The following is a 25790-nucleotide window of genomic DNA, read 5'->3' on the forward strand; positions in this document are numbered from 1 at the left end:
AGTTAGAATGAAAGACAAATCCAGATTGAACATAGTGATTGCAAAATATAATGCAATTTTAAACAATTAAAATTATGAAAATATACAAAATTGATGGGCAACACAGCTAGGCATTTGTACATTTTCCATTATGTGGAGAACACTAAAAAGTTCTCTACCTTTTATCCACATCAGATAAATGATTTAAACCAAATGTTTGCTTTGGAGAGTCTTAGGATCTCAGTAGTATAAAAAGCAGTAATTTTTCAGTCTGTAAACAGTAGTCGTGTTTTTTCTCCTTTTCTTTTTTTTAAATATCAGTTTTCCACACAAAAACAAAATAAAACAAAAAACCCACATAAACTAAAAACAGCAGCAGCAGCAATGAGTTATTTGGGAATTCTCTTCAAATACCAATTACATACAATTGCTGGAGAGGGTGCTTTTTACTCATGTAAGAATATATGTGTATATATATATATATATTTTTAACTGTACACAATTTATAGTGCATGACAATTTCCAAAAGAACAGATCAATAAAAGATATTGGCCATTTCTGCATAATTTCATTCTTTTTACAATTATCTCAAAATGTAAGAGGTTGGATGTAATTGAAATGCTACATTTAGTAGGGAAATCAACATGTAACAAAGGAAGCATAACCCCAACATAACATTATCTGTCACTAAAACCAGTAGAGGACCCAGATGCCCCTAGACAAGAGACTAGGTAGGTAGACCACTGGAGTCACACACTGTCCCTGAGGACCAAGGCCAGCCCACTGAGCACACATATGCTAGAACGATCACTGTCAGTTAATAGACTTGTTTCAAAGAACATTTCTGTTTCTACGTATAGTATTTTTGGATATTCAAAGAAACATCATTTCAAGAACACATGCCATACACATACCCCCAACCCCATACACAAAGTTCCATCTAAATAGACCATAGTTTTATGAAATTATGTTATTAAGTTAGATTCAGAATCAATCAGAATTTTTAATTCATCTTGTTCAAGGCAGTTCTTTTCTTTTGGGATGGGGTATGACAGTTGTGGCTACCAATTAACATCAAAACTGGTTTTTTTAAATTACTGGATAGACTAGGATTTCCAACAAGTCTTATTTTGACCATGTAATTCAGTAATTTTCAAAAAAGTTTCCCTACACGTTGAGACAGTTATTAATCACCCTACCAAATTGTGAATCTAAGAAAGTCAAAATGATAGGGACAAAATGCAATTGCTTTGCATACAGAGATTTTCCAAGCTCTTTTTTGGTTGCTTTTAAAAGAAAAAAGTATCACATTTCACTGGAGAAGTGAGTTGGAAAGGACCTTAAAGGTCTTCAAGACCAATCCTCCATCAGATATTTGAATCTCATCAAATTCATTTCTTTGCTTTTCAGAATTATTAACTTTAACGGTATTTGGGTAACACAGACCAAAAACAGAGGCACAGATTCAAACACAAAAAAGTTACCAAAGCAGTTGTATAAAATGTGTAACATTTTCAAGAGCAATGTTTATCTTTTCTGTCAAACCAACCTCTGAAGCCATAGTCTTGGGGAGCTCCAGATGAACAACGTAAACACCATCCTGGTAATAATTCTCAAGTTTGAAAAAGGTAAACTGAACCTCAAGCCCAATTGATAACATTTCTTTTGCCAGCCTAAATCTTAAAACCTAGGTCAAATCCATATTAATATACATTCCTTCCTTTCTTCCTTCTCAAACCTCCCACTTAAAAAACACTAAAGTATTAAATCTTTACTTTCAAGCATATATGCATGTATATACATTTACATATACATGTATATACGGTTGAAAATATACGTATATATGTAAAAGCATATACATATATATATAGCTCACAAAACCAATGACACTGTTATTAGACTTGCCTGCATAAATTATGTACACCTCTCTTCTTTAAAACAGTGATTCCCATCTTTCCCAAGTAGACAAAAGACAGCAAGCTAGTCCTCAGCAGGCTTATAAGTGGTCTACACTACTTTCCCCTCCAAACAGCTGTAAGGTAACAGAAGGCTACTTCTGATTTAACTCTCACAGGAGCTAGGATGGGGATGTCTTGGCCAAGACATCGGCCATTAAGCTGAAAACCGACAGCCTGTGGGCATCAGAGTGATGTCCTTCAGTGGCAGGTGCTTATGCCAAATTTCATCTGAGGTCCTTTGGGTACCTGCCTTGGGTTCTGTGGGAGCCAAGCATTTGAGGAAGCCTCAAAACTAAACTGCTAATGTGGAAAGAGGGCCTGCTCCCAATCATGGTCCCCCTCTTCTGCTTTCTGCTTCCTAAGGCTCAAGGACCAGACCAAAACACACACTGCTATAATGGTAGGGCCATTCAGCTGCTCTGAGGTCAATGCTTTATGCTTAATTTCTATTGCTGCTTTCCCCCCACCCCACCAGATGTTTCTGGTGATAGAAGGGAAGAAGAGTGGGGTTCTCTTGTGGCTGCCATATGCATATGAACATGTATAAAAAGTGGTCAAACCCAGATGAGGGTCCTGCTTCTGGTTTATATACAATAATTTAATCAGTTGTACACATTTAATACCTAAAAAATTAATTCACGATCAAAGTCCTTCATGCATTTTATGAGGAAGTTCTGGATTAAAATGATGGTCAATCAGATGTAGCTTTTGCCTGGGAAGATGATGTCATTTTCTGTTGTAGAGTCATCAGTGCTTGTGGTTCACACTAACTTAAATTTTTAGTTTCTTTGTAGTCTCAAGTCTTTTTTTCAGCAGCTCCCCAATTTCCAGAAGTGAGTGCAGGTAACTGCTCTGCACCTTCCCTTGTACAGTCTTTGAAAATTTTCTCTCTTCCTACAAAGGAAATAAGAATTAGTGGTCTTGCTCAGAAAGCATTCCCCCAGATTAGAGATCCTCAGGTATAAATTAAAATTACCACTACCTCTGGTCTCACTGCAAGCTCCATCAGAATAGAGTGGGTCATTTTCAATTTCATTAAATGCAAAGATGGCTAAACTCATCACAGATGTATATTTTTCCATGTGACTTTTCACTGAGACCCCTGTTGCTTTAGCATTACCAATCTTTCAAGTAACCTTTGTTATAAATTATATCAAGTCGGAAAAGCGAGATTTCTGATTTCTAGTTTTCATCAAGAGAAAAAGTTAGGGGCTTCCCTGGTGGCGCAGTGGTTGAGAATCTGCCTGCCAATGAAGGGGACACGGGTTCGAGCCCTGGTCTGGGAAGATCCCACATGCCGCGGAGCAACTGGGCCCGTGAGCCACAACTACTGAGCCTGCGCGTCTGGAGCCTGTGCTCTGCAACAAGAGAGGCCGTGACAGTGAGAGGCCCGCGCACCGCGATGAAGAGTGGCTCCCGCTTGCCACTTCTAGAGAAAGCCCTCGCACAGAAACGAAGACCCAACACAGCCATAAGTAAATAAATATATAATAAATACTTTTTTAGAAAAAGAAAATAAGTTAGAAAATTATTACTAAGTACTTTAGCCATAAAATCACTACTATTTTGTTATGAGCTGTACAAAGTGGAAAAATTGAGATTTCTTATTATTAGTTTCATCGGAAAAAAAGTAGAAATTTATTATTCATTTAGACTTATCACAGCCACTTTTTAAGGGCATCAAATTTACCAGTATCATCTTTTCTAGTTACAATATTGACAGGCCTCCCTCCATATTGACAAAGTCCACGATCGTGTTCCAGAGGCCAAACAGCTAAAAAAGACCAGTTTTCCTAAGGCTGCTCAAATATGTGAGTTAAATATTTGCTGCACGTTTGACCTGTGGTAGAAAGCACAAAAAATAAAGGGGATGGAGTGTTCAAACACAGAAAGAAGGTTGGCTGAAAACTGGTTAGCTTTACATGAAGTTGGCAGTACTTTAAAGCCCAAAAGAAACCAGATAAGCACATTTTATGACCCAACAAGTGCATAAAAAGGTATGTACACAAATACATTTCATTCAGTACTATATGTAAAAGCAAATGTACAGAAACAACCTAAAATATGTCCAATGGAAGTGGTACATTCATATTTTGAACACTGTACAGTTGTTTAAAAGAACAAGATTGATCTAGATGCAGCAGCCTGAACAGAACTCTTGAATATTGGTTGAGTGAAAAACTCATTGGTTGAGTTTATGCTTCTGAATAAAATAAAGTGTATATAATTTACTTTAAAAAAACCTAACAGATGTTAGAGTACATTATAAAGTTACATTAAGACCAGATGGATTTTTAAAAAAGGGTGGGGAGGAGGACACTTCCCTGGTGGTCCAGTGGGTAAGACTCCACGCTCCCAATGCAGGTGGCCCAGGTTCGATCCCTAGTTGGGAACTAGATCCCACATGCATGCCACAACTAAGAGTTCGAATGCCATAACTATGAGCCCACATGCTGCAACTAAAAGATCCCACATGCTGCAACAAAGACCTGGTGCAACCAAAATAAATAAATATTTTAAAAAGGAGGGGAGGGGTGTCTTGGCATACAACCAGTTTCAGTGGATACTGCTAGGGAAGAGGAAAGGGGACCAGGACTAGAGGTAGTACTCCAGAGGCCTTGTTCATAGTGTTTCAAGTTTAGAAAGAAAGGAAGGAAAGAAAAAAGTGAACCTAATGTAAATGGAACTGAAGTTGTTTTTTTTTCTTTTTTCTTTTTTAACCCAAAAGAAAGTACTGAGCACTACATGGATCCAATATTTGGTGGCCCGTGCTGCTCAGTATGTTATATGTATCATGACTTTAACAAAATAAGGCAATATGCAGCCATTATTGTTTTGTTTAATCTTCACTATAACCCTATGAAGTAGGTATTATTTTATCTGAGCAGGACACTATGGGGCCTTCCTGGGACAGGCCTTCCCCCATATCCTCTGCTTTAGCTCTTCTCTGAAGTACCTAGATAATAGTATTTGATGCAAATTTCCTGAGTTGTTTTGCAGATGTGAAATCAATCCCCCCACCAAATGGAAGATGTTAACTACTTGATGACCATGAGCACATAAGCCCCAGGCCTCCTGGAGCCTAAGGACTGATAAAGTTAACCCCTGTGACACCACCCTGTTCCCCCATCATCAGCCAATCAGAGAACTGTGCACGATCTGATCACACACCCTGCGACCCTCCTCCTTCACCTGGCTTTTAAAAATGCTTTGCTGAAACCCTTCAGGGAGTTCTGGGCTTTTAGGGCATGAGCCACCCGTCTCCTTGCATGGTCTTGCAATAAACCTTTCTCTGCTCCAAACTCCAATGTTTCAGTTTGTTTGGGCTCACTGTGCACTGGGCATGCGAGCTTGCATTAACATTATTATGATTTCCATTTTCCAAATAAAGAAATTGAGGCCCAAAGAGGTTAAGCGACTTTCCCAAGGTCAAAAGATGAAGACAGAACCAGGGCTTGGAAAATCTAGCAAGTAGCCCAGAGTTAAGGATAACCTCTAGAATAATCAAAATGAGAAATCTTATTCCTCATTTCAGGAGGCAGATAGATCTTTCAACAAGAACAACCACTCAATCCTCTTGACAACAGCAGGGCTACTATGCCTGTCACCTTTGTATCCAACAGTCCTTCCCACATACCACTGAGGCAGGAGATAGATGGGCTCCAGGCTAGGCATTTACAACTGGCCTCCTGTTCACACCTCATGGGATGAGGAGAAGATAAGCTCCAGGCTGGACATTCATTACCAGTCCCTATTTACATTTCCTGAAGCAAGAGACAAACGGGCTCCAGGACTACATGTTTATGACTGGACTCCTGTCTATATTTCGAGATGTGCACCTCAATATAAAAACCAGCAACAGGGGCTTCCCTGGTGGCGCAGTGGTTGAGAGTCCGCCTGCGGATGCAGGGGATACGGGTTCGTGCCTCGGTCCGGGAAGATCCCACACACCGTGGAGCGGGTGGGCCCTTGAACCATGGCCGCTGAGCCTGCGCGTCCGGAGCCTATGTTGCGCAACGGGAGGGGCTACAGCAGTGAGAGGCCCGCGTACCGCAAAAAAAAAAAAACAAAAAAAAACCCAGCAACAGGAACAGGGTAAATAACCGGACACTGGGCATTTTTATGGCAGGGACAGACTGGGACTAAACCCTATTAAATGATCCAGAGGTCACACACCTCCCATCCTTGGGGCAAGGGAAACACTACGCATGTGCAAAAGCCTACACAGCGTCAAAAAGGCAGGAGACGCCAGACCATAGTAAGTCCTGCCATCTCCTCCCAGAGGCCTTTGCAGTGGGATCCATCTTAACTTAGAGGTGCGTGCGCACCCAGGGGAGGGTCCAGAATTAGCCCTGGGGTCAAACAATACAACTGGCCAAAAAGAAAATGAAGACCCGAAGACTGACACCTTATAAAGGATTTAAACTTCCCAAAGGCGCTACTCTCTGAGTTCGCCCATGCATCTTTCCACATGTACTTTGCTTTTCCAATAAACTTCTTACTTTTCTTTACCTTCTGCCTCCTTGCCTGAATTCTTTCTTGCCAAGACATGTAAGGACTAGGGACCCAGGCCCTAGCTGCTGGGCCCTGTGGTCCAGTGGTTAGGACTCCCAGTCTGGGAACTAAGATCTTGCTTCCTACTACTGCTCACTGCTGCTTGATGCAAGCTGCCGCTTACTACTGCCTGCGTCCGAAATCACCATGGGCTCTGGCTCTGCCAAATGACTCATGGTGCACCACACAATTCACTTTCCTGCCTCTGTGCTGTTGTCTGTGCCTCCTCCTGCTTGGGATTCCTTTCCTCCATTCCTGTCTGCCTGGTGAAAATTTATTAATTCTCAAATGTCCCCTTTCCAGTGAGACTCTTTTTGACTCACTCAGATTTCTGTGCCTATATCATATCTCCAATTTAGTAATTTGTATGCATCGCTCTACAGCCAGACTCTACAGTAGGTCTTTGATCATTATATTTCTACAAGCTTTAAGCCCAACAATAGTGAGCTCAATAAATTTATATCTACTTATTGAAAATCTCAAAGATGTCCGGCAAAGCCCAACCACATGAAGCAATGTGACATCTGTCCAAGTGTGCAATCCTTAAGATTTTAAAAAATAGGTACTATAATTTCGAGTTCTTACTTTTCTATACTATTCACAAAAGGGGATGGGAGTTTAGAGCACAGAATGAGTTTGCATTTAATCTAAAAAGTCAAAAGTTAAACAGCTCCAAATTACTACTATGAATTACCAGATCTCTTTATAGGTAAAAGGGGTCCAAAAGGACTAGCAAAGACCTTTTGGCATGCACGTGGGGGCGGAAGGCAGATTCCTGCCTGGGATGTACCTGTTTCACAAGGATTTAATTACTAGGCCTTTACTGGGTAACCAAGTACCTGGAAGTCATAAAGGCTAATGGCAGACACAAATGTGTTTAAAGGGGATAGAGAAGAGGGAGAGGTGGAGGTGGTTCTGGATGGTGGGACTGGGAGGTGCTACTCTCTATTTTCTAATTCTCTTGTAACAAGCATACATTTTTGTCTGTAAAGAAACAGTGAAACACTACAGAGCAGTTAAAAGGAACAAGGTAGATAAGTTACTTATATGTAACGATCTCCTAAAGACTAAACACAAAAACAAGAGACTAAACAATATGTATAATACGCTATCATTTGTGTTTAAAGGCAAGATGTGGGGGGGAGGGGCACGGTCATAACGTACTTGTAAATGGGTTCTCTAACTCAGGAAGATTACACAAGAAATCATTGATAACAGCAGTTCCCTCTAAAAAGGGAACTAGGGAATGGGTTAGAATGGAAAGGAGGCAATTCACTGGATATTCTTTCTTTACTCTGAATTTTTTTTTTTACCATGTACATATTTTACTTTTTAAAACAATGTAAGGCTTAAAAAAAGGAAGACAAAAATACTAAAGAATTAATAATCCATCAATCAGTACCTCTAATTACCACTGAAGTCTATATTCATTCTAGTGTACATAAGAAAGCAGTTGAATATATAGCTTAACTGGCTAAAACCAAACTTCTAGCCAACACTTGTCTGCTTTCTTTAATCAGTCTTTGGAAATGTTAAATGCTCTGAGCCCTTTCCCACAGTAAGCCCTTTTTTCAAAGCTCTAACATGTTGACATTTTACAAAAGAGGGGCTTACAACCTTTTAAAGCTGGTGTGCCAAGCAAGATTCCATTCACTCCCTTCCCTAGAAGGGCCTGGGTGGAGGTCTTAGGCTAGGATGATGCCTGCCCTCAGATTGCTGGATGAGCTTCCTCATCAGCAGAGGCTTAGGTCAGACAAAATACTCAAGGAAAGCGTTTCCTCATGATCGGAGTTTCATCACTGGAACAACTAGCCAGAATCAGGTGGCTCCACCATTGCTCTTCTGGCTCCTATCAAAATCCTAAACCTACTCCAAGCTGGTGCATGTTAACTCACCTGACACCATTTGTTTGTCTTATTTAATTAACTTTTTTAAAAGAATCCACATTTTTTTTTTTTTGGTACGTGGGCCTCTCACTGTTGTAGCCTCTCCGGTTGCGGAGCACAGGCTCTGGACGCGCAGGCTCGGCGGCCATGGCTCACGGGCTTAGTCACTCCGCGGCATGTGGGATCCTCCCAGACCAGGGCATGAACCCGCGTCCCCTGCATTGGCAGGCAGACCCTCAACCACTGCACCACCAGGGAAGCCCAAGAATCCACATTTTTTAAAGTGAGACTTTATCAGGGATTTTGCTAGCAGAATTTTAAGAAACCAGCCTAAAATAATGATCAGGAGAAAACTGACTAGTACCTTTGATTCCATACTTGTTTCCATTCCTTTTTGGCTGGCTTGCTCTGGCCTCATTATTACTGACATAATTAGTTCTGATGTCCAGCATCTTTCCTTTTCCATGTGATAATAGCTGGGCTGGCAAAGAAACCAGCCAATCCAACAGCAGGTAAGTTCTCAGTCAAGGAGATTGTCCCTGAATCTCAAAAGTATGGCTGGTTTCCTATGGTGCTCAAAACAGGGACAATGCTAATTCTACTCTTCAACAATTCATCAGTTGTTTTCATAATAAAAGAACACCCCCAAAAATGTATTCAAAGGTGGAAAGCGGGAGGGGGGATGAAGGGGGAGGAGACACCACCACCACCAAGACCACAGCAAAAAACCAGTGCCAGGCACCTTCTAATCACAAGTCCCATAAGGAGAGAATAATGAATTAAAAATTAACTTGTCCCTGTGATAACAATAAGAACACTTGAATATCTATATATAAATTATTGCTGATCAACTATAGTCTCTTACCATACAGTCTCTTACCAGTGAGAGGGAAGTGTCTTCTAAAATAAGTTCTTCAAGTTTAAGTGCAATTAGATGTGTTTCAAGTCCTTTAATATGATCCACAACATTTGAAATTAAAGTCTGAAGCCCAGTAACATAGTCTTGGAAACTGGTAAAGACAGGTGGCTGGAAAAAAAGATTTTTAAAAAGTTGAAAGATTATCAAACATATTTCTCCCATGCTATATCACATAAGATATACTAATTTCATGCTATAGCATTACTTAATTCTATTAATAGTAACAGGATGGGACTTCCCTGGAGATCCAGTGGTGAAGAGTCTGCACTTCCACAGCAGGGGGCGTGGGGGTTCAATCCCTGGTTGGGGAAATAAGATCCCACATGGTGTGTGGTGTAGTCCCCACAAAAAAAAATAGTAACAAGGATAGATACAGTTTTGGATATTAAGAGAGTCTCTCAAACCAAGGTAAATTTAATAGCCACCAAATGCTAACTCAGTAATGATGACTTTTTTTCAGTGTGGTTTTATTTCACTCTGGGGAAGTAGAGGTGAAAAAACAAATAAAAAATCTTAGTTGGTCATTATTCAACTTCAGGTTGGGAATCTCCTAGACCACTAAAGGAGATGAGAAGAACCAAGTCTTCATTTCTTCTCTTTATGTCTTTGAGATTTCCTCTAATGTTAATAACAGAAACAGAAATTCTAAATTCTAATGGAAAAAATGATGGGTGACAACAATCAAGAAAATTCTGAAAAAGAGCCGTTATGGGGAACTTGCCCTAATAGATATTAGAGTATATTATAAAGTTACATCAAATCCCAATGGGACTGGCATATAAGTAAATTGACAAAGACTGAAAGAACACAAATCCCAAGATAGAGCAAAGAATATAAAGGAATTTAAATGGTGACCTTTCAAAACAGTGGTTTTCAAGTGGATGAATGGTACTGAATAGCTAGCTAGACATATTGTGAAATATAAAATAAATAAAATAATAAATAACAAAATAAATTCCAGACAGATTTAAATACTTAAATTTTTTTAAAAAATCCATCGACGCACCAGAAGAGGATTTAGGTAGTGGCTTTTGCGATCATAAATTGAAAAGGTCTTTCTAAACATAATACTAACCTAAGAACAGTTTAAAAAAAATCTTGGGGGAGGGGCAATAGGTGGGTAGGGGAGTGGGAGGTACAAACTACTGGGTTAAGATAGGCTCAATGACGTATTGTACAACATGGGGCATATAGCCAATATTTTGTAATATCTGTAAATGGAAAGTAACCTTTAAAAATTATACAAGAACTAAAAAAGATTTTTTAATCACCATACATTTGGAAATTATTGAATAGCACCTAAACAATGGTCAAAGAATAAATCACAAGAAGTATTAGAAAAAAATGTTTGCTGTGTCAGATGAAGATATGAAGTACCAAATTTGTGGGATAAACATAAAGTGGTGATTAGCAGCAAATTTGGAGTCCAAATCCCATTAGAAAAAGGATAAAACCATAAAACCAATGATCTAAGCATTAATTCAAAGGAGTTAGGCATGACAAAAAATCTTATTTTTTAAAAACTACTATATTGACAAAAAAATCACTCAAGTTAAAAGACATGTCAAACTGAAAAAAACTGCATCATATATGAAAAAGGATTGTGTTAACACTATGTTAAGAGTATCTAATAGCTCAAAATATATCAATGGAAAAAATACTACCACCACAATAGGAAACTTGGGCAAAGACAGAAACAGAAAATATATCAAAGAAATCCCAGCAGTGATACAATTTAAAAAACAGATAAACACAAGAAACCTAGCCAATCAACTAGTTAAGGCCAGCTTTTCACTCAAGAAGTCTTCTTTGAAGGTGCAACATCAATAGAATTTTTTTAACGCAAATTGGAAAAAGGAGAGTACCAATGTTTGCCTATCTAATGGGTAAGGATACAGACACACCACACCACTGGGGAATGTAAAAACAGGTATCTCCAGCTTTTTGAAAGTTCGCTTCACGCCACTTAGCTTTCACGAAAGACCTACATTAGTACCTGTTTTGGCTAACCAAAAGAAATCCAAAGAGGATTTTCGCTTTTACAGTTAAAAGGTGGCAAAAAGTGTTTGCAGCAAGCTGCTACAGAAGCAGCGCACACCGTTAGCAGCAAGAGTGGCACCGGAAGTGCCACTCAACATCAAGCCGCCACAGCGGTGAACTATGTCTGTAAGCATCTGTGCTTTATCTCAATTTACTTTGTGCATCCATCGTCCTAAGGTAATTGCTTCTTCCCTTTATGCCACCTGGGCTTACGAAAGGTTTCAAAGGAACGCTATACTTCTGGATAGCAGGGGAAACCTGTATACATAGTAATGTCAGATCTAAGAGATAGCCTAAGGAAATCATATTATAAATTCATCTTGTGCTTGTCCTTTTTTTTTTTTTAGTACGCGGGCCTCTCACTGCTGTGGCCTCTCCCGCTGCAGAGCACAGGCTCTGGACGCGCAGGCTCAGCAGCCATGGCTCACGGGCCCAGCCACTCCGCGGCACGTGGGATCCCCACGGACTGGGGCACAAACCCGCCCCCCCTGCATCGGCAGGCGGACTCTCAACCACTGCGCCACCAGGGAAGCCCTGTCCATGTTTTAATAGCAGCACTATTTATAATATTAAAAGAAAATCAGAACTAAACATTCAACAATGGGAATAAGTTATGATATATTAATATAACAGGATAGTACATAACCATTAAAAGTAATGATACATCTATATTTGCTGAAATGAAGAGATGTCTAAGATACCCTATTAAGTGAAAACAAAAACAAATAGCAAAGTTGCAGAACTTTCTATAGAGCATGATTCTGGTTTGTATGCAGTGGCTATCTCTGTTTGCTGGGAAAACGGGTGATCTTCACTTTATTCATATATTTAGGTTACACTGACAATCAGAAAAATAGGCGGCTATTCTCATTTTTGGAAATTAGAAAAGCAGTAACTACAAAAACTCTCACAAAATTCAAATACCAAAAGCTATCTGACAAGTACTAGGAGTGTAGGTTTTCATTAGAAGAGAAAGTAATCACACAACTCTGATCAATTCTTTCAAACTGCACTCATGGTCTGTTAAATTATCTTGAACAAAGTGAAGGAGAGAAATGAATGAATGGCAACACCCAGGACAAGTGTCAAATCTAAAATTGTTACTGAATTGTGCAGGAAGTTAATATTACTAATAAATCCATCAACATTTTCAAACGACAATGTTACTATATTCCTACAGTGAACAAAAGTCTTCCATTAATAATAAGATAAATTCGAACATTAACAAAATAGCATGCCATTAGAGAATAAATCCTAAACATCTTTCCTTATGAAAAGGATATAAATTATGTTAATGTTTTACACATGCAAAAATTAAATCAATTAAGATGGGAGGAAACTCCAAAATTGAATACAAACAGAAATAGATGAATCTTATTTACATCACACTAATATAATCTGAGTTTATAATTCCAGTGCTTTTACAGAGTACCTCAACTGTCTACATTCACTGGAACATATTTTAAGGACAAAAAAGAAATGCAAAAATTTGAACTTTATTTAGTGGGTTTGTTATTGGAACTGGTAGTGGAACCAATGTACTAATTCCAAAACTATTTAGTATTTATTGTAAAACAGCAAATGAATAAATATATTGATGCTGTTGGGAACCATGGTTCTTACTCTGAAAAGAAAACTACAAATATGGAATGAGGGAAGGAATGGAAGGAAGAACACTGATATTGGATTAAAACTGGAGGTATCAGTAAGAATTAATTATTTAAAACTGTGTGTGTGTGTGTGTGTGTGTGTGTGTGTGTGTGTAAATAAATTTCCTGTCTCTCTTCATGGCCATTAACTAGAAACAGTAAAACTCTAATAGCAATTAGTATACCTAACAACTAGATCTTGGTATTTTGAATACCATTCCCCATAAAGGAACCAGGGCTCATTGAAAAAAATGACTGATTTCAGTTCAGTGGGCGAGTACAAAGTGCTTGGAGCATTTTTGTTGTTTCAAACAGTAAGGGCTCAAAGACCAATGATGTTCAAGGACGGGAACCAGCTTAAAGTGGCTCCCATTAGCCAAATCTGTGCATCCAAAAGAAAATGATGATAATGGTTTACAAGGTAAATTTAAAAAAGAATGAGTCCACAGTGATACTAAAATAGTGATATTAAAAATATACAGCTCTATTTTTACAGAATGCCAGTTAATAAATGATAAATGATTGGTAGAATTTTTTTAAATCACCATTGTGGAACCACCAAAGAAATAAATGATTCATGCAAGTTAGACTAACAATGGATGTTAAAACCAGTGGGTGAAAGGCTGGTGGGGAACAGGATATTCAGAGTCTCAAAGCATCATCTCACAGATTAATTACACGGGGAGGAAAGACACTCTTACAATAAAGAAATCCAGCAGATACTTCCTTTATCAAATAATTAAATCTGAAATTATCAATAATGGGACATAACAACATTAGTGCCTCCTAATTTAATTGCTAAAAAGGATACAGCATCTATGTTTAACCTAAATCTATGGAAACAATTAGCCAAATCCAGACTGTGGGATACTCTACCAAAAACCTTGCTAGACTTTTCAATAATAAAGACAAACAAAAGCTAAGGAAGTACGCTTGATGAAAGAAAGGTACAGAGAAATGACAACTAAAAGCTGTGTCAGATCCTTAGTAGGATTCTAGTATTTTGAAAAAGACTATACAGGATGTAACTGGGATAACAGGGAAAAGGTTAATATGGACATTATAATATTATTGTATCAATATTAAATATCTTGAGTATGAAAATATCTTGAGTATTATGGCTTTGTAGGAGACTGCCCCTGTTCTACCCTGGTGTGTTAAGTATCACAGTCTGTACTTTTCTTTCAAATGGTTCAACAAATGGGGGTGGGGGGGGTAGAGAATGAGAGAGAGAGGTGGGGGGGAGAGAGAGAGAGAGAGAGAGAAGAGAGAGGGAGAGAGGGAGAGGGAGGGAGGGAGAGAAGGAGAGAGAGAGAGAAGGAGAGGGAGAGGGTGAGGGAGAGGGAGAGGGAGGGAGGGGGAGGGAGGGAGGGAGGGAGAGAGAGAGAGAGAGAGATAAAGCCAATGTGGCAAATTGTTAACAAGTGGTAAATCTAGGTAAGGATGTCTGGGTGTCATTATACTAGTCTTTCAGCTTTTCTGCAGGTGTATATTTTTTTTTAAAAGCTGGGGAGAAAAAATGAATGCATATTGGGTACTATGATCTCTTACAAAATGCAGGAAAACAGTGAAAAGAAAAGGCAGCATGCAGCCAGATTGTTACTTGTGTTTTCTCTGTTATTACCATGATGATGCTGGTTTCTTTTTTCTTCTTCTTCTTTTTCTGTAAATTTAATTTGTATGGTCGCAGGACACTCTCACAGTAACTGGACACCCAAAGGATAATAGAAATAGTCTGAAAGAGGAAAAATTGCAAATTCATCAATAAGGATTACACTCAAGATATCTATCAAGAACAAAGATTATGAACTATACAAATTCTATGCAAACAGCTCTTCTATGCAAATCTCTTCAAGTTCTCTTGTAACTCTCCACTCTCTAATTTCTACAATCACCACACTGATCCAGGTCTTCTTCATCTCCCACTCAGAATACTGTCTTTATTCTTTCTTCTGGCTCTCCCAGCTCTAAACTCATCCTCTACTCCAGTGGTCCCCACCCTTTTTGGCACCAGGGACTGGTTTCGTGGAAGACAATTTTTCCATGGACGGGGGGATGGTTTGGCGATGATTCAGGCTCATTACGTTTACTGTGCACTTTATTTCTATTATAATTACACTGTAATATATAATGAAATAATTATACAACTCACCATAATGCAGAATCAGTGGGAGCCCTGAGCTTGTTTGTTCACTTGATAGGGTTTTGATATGAGTCTGCAAGCAACTGATTTATTATGGTCTCTGTGCAGTCAAACCTCTCTGCTCATGATAATCTGTATTTGCAGCCACTCCCCAGTGCTAGTATCACTGCCTCAGCTCCAACTCAGATCATCAGGCATTTAGATTCTCATGAGGAGCACGCAACCTGGATCCCTCGCATGCACAGTTCACAGTAGGGTTCGCGCTCCTATGAGAATCTAATGCCGCTGCTGATCTGACAGGAGGCAGAGCTCAGGCGGTAATGCAAGTGATGGGGAGCAGTTGTAAACACAGACGAAGCTTCGCTCACCTGCTGCTCACCTCCAGCTGTACGGCCCAGTTCCTAACAGTCTGTTAACAGACTGGTTAACAGTCCGTGGCCCGGGGGTTCAGGACACCTGCTCTACTCAGTCCAATTTTCTTTCACTTCCTTGCAGGAGATGGGGATCCACTAAAATCCTTTTCACTGAAGTGAAAAGTCCAAATTCCTAGGTATGGAATCCAAAAGTTCTGTAAAATATGCCTCTCCCCACCCACCTCTCCATCCAGGTAAGATACTGCCTCACCTGCAAACCTTAAATTGTGTATGAAGAAATCTCCCCAGTTGGTCAGCACATATTCTCCTTTGAATTAAGTTAGGTGTTTTCACGTCTTCACCTATGCTACAGTGTATTCATGTACATATATACATGCAATTATTTCTCATTCACTCATTAAGTATCTCTTAGGCACTTAAAATGTCACCAAAACAGAGAATATTGCCTTCAGGAAGCTTACAGACTAGTAGAAAAAGAAAGTAAATAAACATGTGACAAAATAAACGGAAAAAAGATAATGGATTATGAGTGTTTGTGATCCTTCTCTCTCTCTCTGGCTAAAAGAAAAGAAGTGTTTTGCTACATCAGCTCCTGGATCCTCTTTCATAATGCAGAATCTCAGCAATTAGTGAACAGCAGCAACAAATTTAGAAAGCTGGCAGAATTAACTTAAACTACATAACAGTTGAGTCAAAAAGGAAAATGAACAGAAGAGAGCTAGATTTGCAGTGAATCTGAGGAATCTTTAGAGATTTGTAAAGCAAATTTCAAGAAGTTTTACCCTAACATTATGAATGAAATTCTCCTGATACCCTTGGAAGGAATTAGTTCAGAAAATTGAAATTGCTTTTCAATTAACAAAAGGTGGGAGTGAACGGTTAAATTACAGGCATAAGGTGCCTATTACCTGTTCATTTTTGAAAAATTAATCCTGCATACAATTAAGGAAAACTGAGTTTTTCACAAAGAGAACAAAAACATACCTCAACCAAGAAGACTAGATTTTCTAAAAGAGTAGGATGTGTTTTCAAGTTACCATCTTTAACTTCTAAGAGATCACCTTTACATTTACTAAAGACATCTGAAAACAGAAAAACAGTTTACGGTTTTAGTCAGCTTTTGTTTCAATGTTATTTTTAGGAACACAATGCACAATCTAATAAAGAATAAGCAAATAAAAAGACTTAATCCAGAAAGCTCCCCCACCCCAATGAAACAAACACCAAAGAATATCTGTTTTAAGCTCTTTATTTTTTTTAAGTTTATTTTATTTTATTTATTTATTGTTTTTGGCTGCATTGGGTCTTTGTTGCTGCCCTCAGGCTTTCTCTAGTTGTGGCGAGCGGGGACTACTCTTCATTGCGGTACGCAGGCTTCTCATTGCAGTGGCTTCTCTTGTAGTGGAGCACAGGCTCTAGGCGCGTGGGTTTCAGTAGTTGTGGCACGTGGGCTCAGTAGTTGTGGCTCGTGGGCCCTAGAGCGCAGGCTCAGCAGTTGTGGCTCATGGACTTAGCTGCTCCGCAGCATGTGGGATCTTCCTGGACCAGGGCTTGAACCCGTGTCCCCTGCATTGGCAGGCAGACTCCCAACCACTGTGCTACCAGGGAAGCCCTATTTTAAGCTCTTTAAAAAGCCACATGACTACTGCTCTATTGTCTTCAAAACATAAAAGGCAGACTTATAAATTATATATTCTAGGGTCTAAACACCAGCTACGGGGACTTCCCTGGTGGTCCAGTGGTTAAGACTCCACACTTCCAGTGCAGGTGGCCTGGGTTAATCCATGGTCAGGGAACTAGATCCCACATGCACACCACAATTAATAGTTCACATGTCACAACTAAGGAAGCCCACGTGCTGCAACTAAGGAGCCTGTGAGCCGCAACTAAGGAGGCTGCCTGCCGCAACTAAGACCCAGCGCAACCAAATAAATAAATAATTTTTAAAAAATAAATAAAATAAAATATGGGATAACTGTTTAAAAAATAAATAAACACCAGCTACACCTTTCCAGAGATAGGCCACTGGCACAATAAAAATAAGACTTCAAGTGGATGGTTTAAAAGAACTTGTGCCATTATAGACTAAAAGACCAATGTGCATGGTAGAAATGCACCTTCATAACAAATACCAGGTTTTATTCTCATAATCCTGATCATCTTTTAATTCTCAGTCTTCATTTGAGCAACAAAATAAAAGACTTTTTAGGCTCCTAAAAAGAAAGACCCTTATAGATTTAAAATGCACAATAATCTATAATGGAAAAGAATCTGAAGGTGTATACCTGAAACTAACACAGTATTGTAAATCAACTATAGTTAAATAAAATAATAATAATTTTTTTAAGTATTTGAGAGAGTTAAAAGAAAATGCATATGTATATTCTTTACCAAATAATTTCATTGCTAGGAATTTAACCCCAAGGAAATACTCAAATAAGTACCCAAACAATTGTGTCCCAAATATTTATGTCATCATTGTTATGCGTAATATATTATGTACTCAGAGCATATAAATAAATCTGGTACACTGATACAATACTGTGGAATATTATGCAGCCCTTAAAACAAATGGGGTGTGTATATAACTGACATGGTAAAATGTCCAAGATAACAAATAATTAAAGCCAGAAAAGCATGTATTATACCTTTTCATATATTTTTTTTAAAAAATCACTACTATGTATTTCCATACACACATATATGACTGTTTAGGTGGTATGTAGAAATACAGACTGCAAAGTGCCAACAGCACATACCTACTTACTTCTGCAGGAATGGGGCTGGGAGAGGGGAAAAGACCATACCCACTTGTGTACTGTTTTACAATAGGTGTCTACTACTTTTGTAATCAAAACTTTTTAAAGTTAGAAACAAAGTCTTTAAAAATACCAAAAACGTGTGTATTATTATTTTTCAAAACCTCTTGCAAGTTTCTATGGAAAAATGAGCTATTGTCAGACAATCAGATACAATATGGGAATCCACAGTAAGACCACTTACCTTTTAACTGTTCTAGTAAAGACTTAAGACTATTCTCTACTCGCTCCTGGATCTCCATTGTATCCTCTAAAATTGAAACACAATGAAAAACTTTCAATTCAATTTTTAGTAAGATAAAGAAGTAAGACCAATACCTGGAAGCATAGGCAAGGACATTTTGTTTTCTCTTAAGACCCACAGGCCTCTAAATTCCATTACTGAGAGAAAGATGAAGGACAGGAAAAGGAGAAAAGGAAAGAGAAAGGGAAAGAAAAAAGGCAAAGAAAGGTATTAATTACTGTTCTGCCAAAAGCACTACCTAAGATTCTCTAGGAGGACCAGAAATCTATGTGTTTCAAATACTCTAAATGACAGGATCCACAAGCCTTATGACTTGTGAAAAACAAAACACAAATAAAAAAACATGACCTATATGGTATTTGTGACTCTCGCTGGGTTGACAGCTTAGAAAAAAATCTTTTTCTCTACAAAGTTTAGGCCTTCTTCTTTCTTTTTTTAAATATTTATTTATTTATTTTGGCCGCACCAGGTCTCTGTTGTGGCATGAGGGATCTTTAGTTGCAGCATGCAGACTTCTTAGTTGTGGCATGCAAACTCTTAGTTGCGGCATGCATGCGGGATCTAGTTCCCCAACCAGGGATCAAACCCCGGCCCCCTGCATTGGGAGCACAGAGCCTTACTCACTGGACCACCAGGGAAGTCCCTAGGCCTTCATTTTTAAGTAAAGAATTTAATCTGATGCAAATGAAGTTATTTATAAAACAGAAACAGACTCATAGACATAGAAAACAAATTTATGGTTATCAAAGGGGAATGAGGGAGGGATAAATTAGGAGTTTGGGATTAGCAGATACAAACTACTAGACATAAAACAGATAAACAACAAGGTCCTACTGCATAGCACAGGGAACTATATTCAGTATCCTATCATAAACCAGAATGGAAAAGGATATGAAAATACATGTATATATATACAGGTATAACTGAATCACTTTGCTGTACAACAGAAACTAACATAACATTGTAAATCAACTATACTTCAATTTAAAAAAAATTTTTAAATGAATGAATGAAAAGAATTCAACTTGAAATCCAACAATATTTCAACAAATCAAGGATTTCTTCAACTTTTGGCCCTAAAAAATGATTTTAAATATGGAACAGACTTAAAACAAAAGTGGGAAAATGAGGGAAAGGGAGTGAGCAGCATTTAGAGGTGCGGGGGTGGGGGGGCGCAGCACGGTGGATTAAAAAAAAATATGGAATGGACTTAAGCTTCTAAACATTATTTTGTAAACTGTTTAATGGACTTTCTTGTATAGCAAACCAGAGATTCCAGAACAGCTTCCACCTCCCATCTCCTCCAAATTTTTCCAAATATGTGAGGTTATAGATATTTTGTTGCATTTACTAAGTTTTCAGTGACAAAGACCCTGTAAACATACTCATGCAAGTATACACTTACCTAAACCATTGATGTCCAGCTCATAAATATCACTAACAAGATAAAAAGAGCTGGTCTGACACTGAGAACAGCCAGAATTAAAGAATCCAGCCATTCTGGTAGGTACAGGACCAAGGAAAGGATACTGGAAAGGAAAAAAAGTTCTTTAAATGTTCTTTAAATCCACTGAAATTTAAATTCATAAAATACAAAATGAGAAAACAAGGAACTGGATAAAAATCTATCTCCATGATTAAGTTACAAAGCACTGATCAGCAAGCTAATAATAACCAAATCATTATGGTGAAAACAGAAACGCTGTATTAATTTGTTGACAGGTATTAAGAAGTTTACCATCACAAAAAAGCTATTTTGCTTTTCCTCACTATCCAATTTGGATACTGAGGAAGCATCTGCAATTCCCCAAGTTTAAAAAGTTTGTTTTTCCTGTAGATGCCATAAAGTGGGACAAAATGCTGTTCTTTACTACTCACCCATCCCCAATTCCTATTTTCAAAAAGACAGTCACATATTATTGCAGCTTTGATTGTAAATACGCACTGATGATACCTGAATGTCCTTCTCAATAAATCGCTTTCCCGTCTCCAGGGCCACCTCCAGCTGTTGAAGGAGCAAACGGAAAATATCAATCCGGGAGGATACTCCATTCTCAGTGGTCTTCTCTGAGTTCTCTGGCCCAACAGAATGGTTAAGACTTGGAAGTCCACTGATCAGCCTCAAGGTTAAGGAACGGATTCTTAACCACATTGTCTCCTCCTCCAAGGAAAGTTTCTTATGTTCTTCAGAAACATCCCTTAAAAAGAAACATCCGCAAACCATCCATTTTATTCATGTTAACTTTAAAGCTTTCAAAGTTCACTTTCATCAGTCAAGACGCCTTTGAATGGTCTCAGCTTTCATTTAATAGCTGAATGATCTTGGACAAACCAAAACAGTCCAAGTCCCCATTTCGGTATCCATTAAATGGGAAAGATAACCTACCTAACAGGTCGTTTTCCCCTTACATGAGATTCATTTTTCTGATGATAAAATACATAATATAAAAAATTCAAATGACAGAAAAGTAAAAAAAGTAAAAGGAAAACGGGACCTGATAACCAAGAACCCACAATATATATATATTTTTTAACCACCAAAATGGTTTTATTTTTGACTGCCAACATGCACAACAATGCATTACTTTGGTTTCCTTAAACATTACTTAAGTACGCATTAGAAATATATGTTTACATTTAAGAAATATAACACATTAAAAAACTCCTCCATAAACAAATTCTTTCTCAATATATTTTCCTGCTTTGTTTCACACATAAATAACATAATCTACACAAAGTAATAAATAAAACTATTAACTCTTATGACCTAAAAGTATATACAAATTTTGGAACCTGACAAGAATGTCTTTTATCTGATTTTACATAAATAACAACATGCAGTATTTGCAATGTTTTTTAATTAAATGAATGACTTACAATCAAAACTTTTATTTTCTTCCAACCAGTTCTCCCTATAATAGACCTTCAGTGTACTTGGTAAAGATGTCATGTATTTAAAAAGTCAAAGTGGTCAAAAGACTAGATTTTTAAAATAGAACAGAAGGTTGCCATTAAATATTATTAAGCCTTATTAAAATCACTTCTGTTTGTCTGAAGAACAAAAAATGCTCCCAAAGAATATATGCTTGTACTATCTTTTTTTTCCTTCTTTTTTTAAAATTTTTGGCTGTACCCCGCAGCATGTGGGATCTTAGTTCCCTCACCAGGGATCAAACCCGCACCCCCTGCATTGGAAAGTGGAGTCTTAACCATTGGACCTGATTTCCAGGTAAGTCCCTATACTATCATTTAAATGGAAGCTAACAAAGTCTTAAAAAAATCAGATTAAATTTGTATTAGTCTTGGGAAAAATATTCCACTGAGATTCTGTTATAGGAACAGAATCAATGCTATCCTAAGTTTTCTAAAATTTATTTTGAACCATCACTTCAATTAGTTAAAACTTTCAGGGTAAAAATGACACATAAAAAGGATCTTAGAAAGGCATATTTAGAATTCCTGATACAGAACACTTGATTATTTAGTTTTTGTTTAATGACTGGAAATCTTTATTCCTTCAGAAAATAATAACATTATTTGTTGAGTGATACCATCTATTTAGTGATTTACTAGATAACCTCTCAAGGTATATTAAGTAAGCACTCAAATTATTTTTATGTAACAAAAGTAAAAAACACTTTTCATGTTGGAATTGTTTCATTATGCATTATTATTTTTAAGGCCGTGATTTACAGAGTATAAAAATTAGAAAGAAAAACATTCTCAATTAATATTCTCACTAAATTTAGATGATTCAAATGATAAATAATAGTAAGCTAAGCACTGTCACTAGATTTTAAATTAGATTTTAAAATCTAAGTTTCTAAGTTTCATTTTTTAATCAATACAAATATGATCTGCTTCACACTATTAACTGCCAGTCAAACTTTATGTTTAAAAAAACTAAATATTCTTTGTTAAAGACCAGTTTACAACAAATGTTTTTCCATGCTCTTATAAAAAAAAGATTCTGATATGCATAATGAATCTAAGTCAAAATCCACAAATGGTAGCCAAAATTGTCAACTTTCAGCCTAACACAACATAAATCCAGTTATTCTGCATAAACAATTCAAAATTAAAGTTTATAACGGAGGGCTTCCCTGGTGGCGCAGTGGTTGAGAGTCCGCCTGCCGATGCAGGGGACACGGGTTCGTGCCCCGGTCCGGGAAGATCCCACATGCCGCGGAGCGGCTGGGCCCGTAAGCCATGGCCGCTGAGCCTGCTCGTCTGGAGCCTGTGCTCCGCAACGGGAGAGGCCACAACAGTGAGAGGCCCATGTACCGCAAAAAAAAAAAAAAAAAAAAAAAAAAAGTTTATAACGGAAATGTCAACAAGTCATAACTACAACATTACTACTGATGGAGAACCCCCAATATTAACATGCTTGGTATAGAGCCTTTCAGACTTTTGCAATACGATGTACAAAAATGAACTACAAATATTTATGTAATATACTTTAAACAGATAAAATGGGTTCACAGTGTTTATACTATTTTGCAAACTGCATCTTTTTATGACAGTGTGTACAGAAAACAGTTAACATAGGGCTTGCCTGGTGGTGCAGTGGTTAAGAATCTGCCTGCCAATGCAGGGGACATGGGTTTGATCCCTGGCCCGGGAAGATCCCACATGCCACGGAGCAACTAAGCCTGTGCACCACAACTACTGAACCTGTGCTCTAGAGTCCATGAGCCACAACTACTGAGCCTACGTGCCACAACTACTGAAGCCTGCGTGCCTAAAGCCCGTGCTCCACAACAAGAGAAGCCACGACAGTGAGAAGCCTACTCACTGCAACAAAGAGTAGCCCCCACTCACCGCAACTAGAGAAAGCCCACACACAGCAACGAAGACCCAACACAGTCAAAAATAAAACAAACAAATAAATAAATAAATAATCCCCCCACCAAATATTCTTTAAAAAAAAAAAAGGTTAACATAGCAACCGTGAAGCTATTATCTTCAGAAGGGCCTACTTGCAAGGTTGGCCCTTGCCTGATGTCTGGGAACCTAGCAGGCCAACCATTCCCTAAATGACAAGAGTGGCTCACCTGCCTAGATTGTTCGTACAAATTATGTGGTTAAGGGTGAACAGTGCTTTCCTTCTGGGAGTCTGAAATGTTGGTACATGCTAGATAGACTGAGGGTGCCTATATCACCAGCTGATGAAAACCTTGGGCACCAAATCTTTAATGGGCTTCTCTGGGTAGAAATATTGCACAGAAATACCGCATTTTTTGCTGCTGGAAAAAGGAGCACACGCTCAGTATATTCCTTCATAGGAGGGAGAGAACACTGGAAGTCTGTGCATGGAGTTTTCTGAACTCCACCTGTATGTCTTTCCCTTTGCTGATCCTGTCATGTATCCTTTTGTTATAAAACAACTTAGTTGTGAGTCCAACTGCATGTAGAATCCCATGAGTCCTGGCAAATCACTGAATGTAGTCTTGGCAGCCCCTAAATTACAGCATATTCAGAACTACCTTCTATACATGTCTCTACATACTTGTGCACTTATTCCTTAGTTTCCACTTTCCTAGAAGTGGTTCTCCTGAATTAAATGGTACACAGCCTTTTCAATCTTGATACATATAACTAAAATTCCCTATAGAAAGGTTATATAAAGTTTTACTGCCATATAAACTCACAACAACCACTTTCCCGTAACCTAGCTGAGAACAAGGATTAATCTTTTTTTATGGGATAGGTTAAATCTTCGTCTGATAGATTAAAATCAAATCTTTATTGCTGTAAAGTACATTTCTTTAATTTCCTATTAAACCCTTTGCCCCATTTGTTTTTCATTTATCTTCTTCTTATTGATTTATTGAGTTCTCTGTATATGTGAAGGATATTAATATATATGAAGAAATTTACCAATTTACCAGATACCTCTAGAACTTGTTAACAAACTTACTTCTATATAGAAGACTAATATTTAGAGGTCAAATCCTTTGTTTCCAGATCTGATGTAATGCTGAGAAAGACTATCCCAACCATTTAAAAATATTTTTTATATTTTCTTCTAAGTTTTAACATATATAATCTTTAATCCATCTGGAATCCGTTTTCATGTATGCTGTGAAGGAGGAATTAACTTTTAGATTAACCAGTAATCTCAACATAGGGGTGAGGTTTTCTTTTCTTCCTTTGGCTTAACTATAGTTTCTGATCCCTACAATAAAAATGTTATTATATATACATAATATATAATATAATATATAAAACTCTTAAATTCATCTTGATTCTTTAAAAATAAATTGCTTGGGGTTAAATTCAAGTTACCTGTCTTTTGGATCCCAGCTAAAGAAAACATTTAAGTCTCTGTTGTCTCGCAAGGCTTCCCATGGAATGTCATCTTCTTCTGGCCGAAGATTCATTGACTTTATACTTTCTGCTAAGCTGGTTGATCTGTGATAATGAAAATTTATTTCAGTATTATTCAATAATAAAATAGTCATGAAAACATGTTAGCCAGGACTTTGTTTTACTAGAAAGAGAGAAAAGGAAAGAGTGAAGGAAGAAAGGAAGGCTTTAATATTAGGAAGTAAAAGCTCATATAACGTGAAATAGAACCAAGCACTGGTTCTGGCCTGCTACACAGCAAAAGAAAGGCATCTGGAGGCCCAACCAAAATAAAGTTCATCAGCATTAATTCCTGAAATCCCATGTTTGCAGGGTATGGGGAAGCTTGTAAACATAATATGGGCCAGGGATGATGACCATGGTCTAGCTGGTTTCTGTATGGAACCTGGGATGGTGCTGGCAGTACCCTATCATTCCCCGTGACAGGCACCTTCCCCTTTCTTCCCTGTTCCCTCCTACATATTTTTTTTCTCATTTTTCTTTAGCTTAAGCCCGCTAATGACACCCATGAGGCCCATTAATGGCTCTCAGCATCTGATCTAATCTCTTAGTTCCTTATTAGCTCTTGTGCAATACTTACACATTTGCTTCAAGTAGAAGGTCTAACAACATCCGTTCAGTACGGACTTGTGCAAAATGAAGAGAATTATTCAGCCTGTTCCTAAAAGCGATAAACTCTGGGATCTTCTCAAATGCACCATATTTGTAAGCTTGAATAATATATTCTGAGGTCTGGGAAGGAAAGACATCACCTTGGTATAAACATTTCACATGTCAGGTAACAAAGACATACCTTGCCAGACAAAACAAAACAACACTCAAACTAAAATCAAGATGTTGAATCTAATCTTTAAAG

The 25790-nt window shown here is 38.0% G+C and overlaps 1 protein-coding gene across 1 annotated transcript in view; it reads right to left on the minus strand.

The window, feature by feature from the left end:
• Nucleotides 1-2518: 2518 nt before the first annotated feature.
• Nucleotides 2519-25790, minus strand: part of NAA25 (N-alpha-acetyltransferase 25, NatB auxiliary subunit) — a 71224-nt gene continuing 47952 nt past the window's right edge. The window contains exons 16-24 of the mRNA XM_065889837.1: nt 25515-25666; nt 24854-24979; nt 20520-20763; nt 19971-20094; nt 18506-18571; nt 16487-16584; nt 14610-14720; nt 9258-9404; nt 2519-2831 (exon numbers count right to left, since the gene is read on the minus strand). Of these exons, the coding sequence (XP_065745909.1) occupies nt 2709-2831; nt 9258-9404; nt 14610-14720; nt 16487-16584; nt 18506-18571; nt 19971-20094; nt 20520-20763; nt 24854-24979; nt 25515-25666 (1191 nt within the window). The 3' untranslated portion in view covers nt 2519-2708. The remainder of the gene's footprint in view (nt 2832-9257; nt 9405-14609; nt 14721-16486; nt 16585-18505; nt 18572-19970; nt 20095-20519; nt 20764-24853; nt 24980-25514; nt 25667-25790) is intronic.

The sequence above is a fragment of the Phocoena phocoena genome, chromosome 13 (genome assembly GCF_963924675.1).
Source record: "Phocoena phocoena chromosome 13, mPhoPho1.1, whole genome shotgun sequence".
Taxonomy (NCBI): domain Eukaryota; kingdom Metazoa; phylum Chordata; class Mammalia; order Artiodactyla; family Phocoenidae; genus Phocoena; species Phocoena phocoena.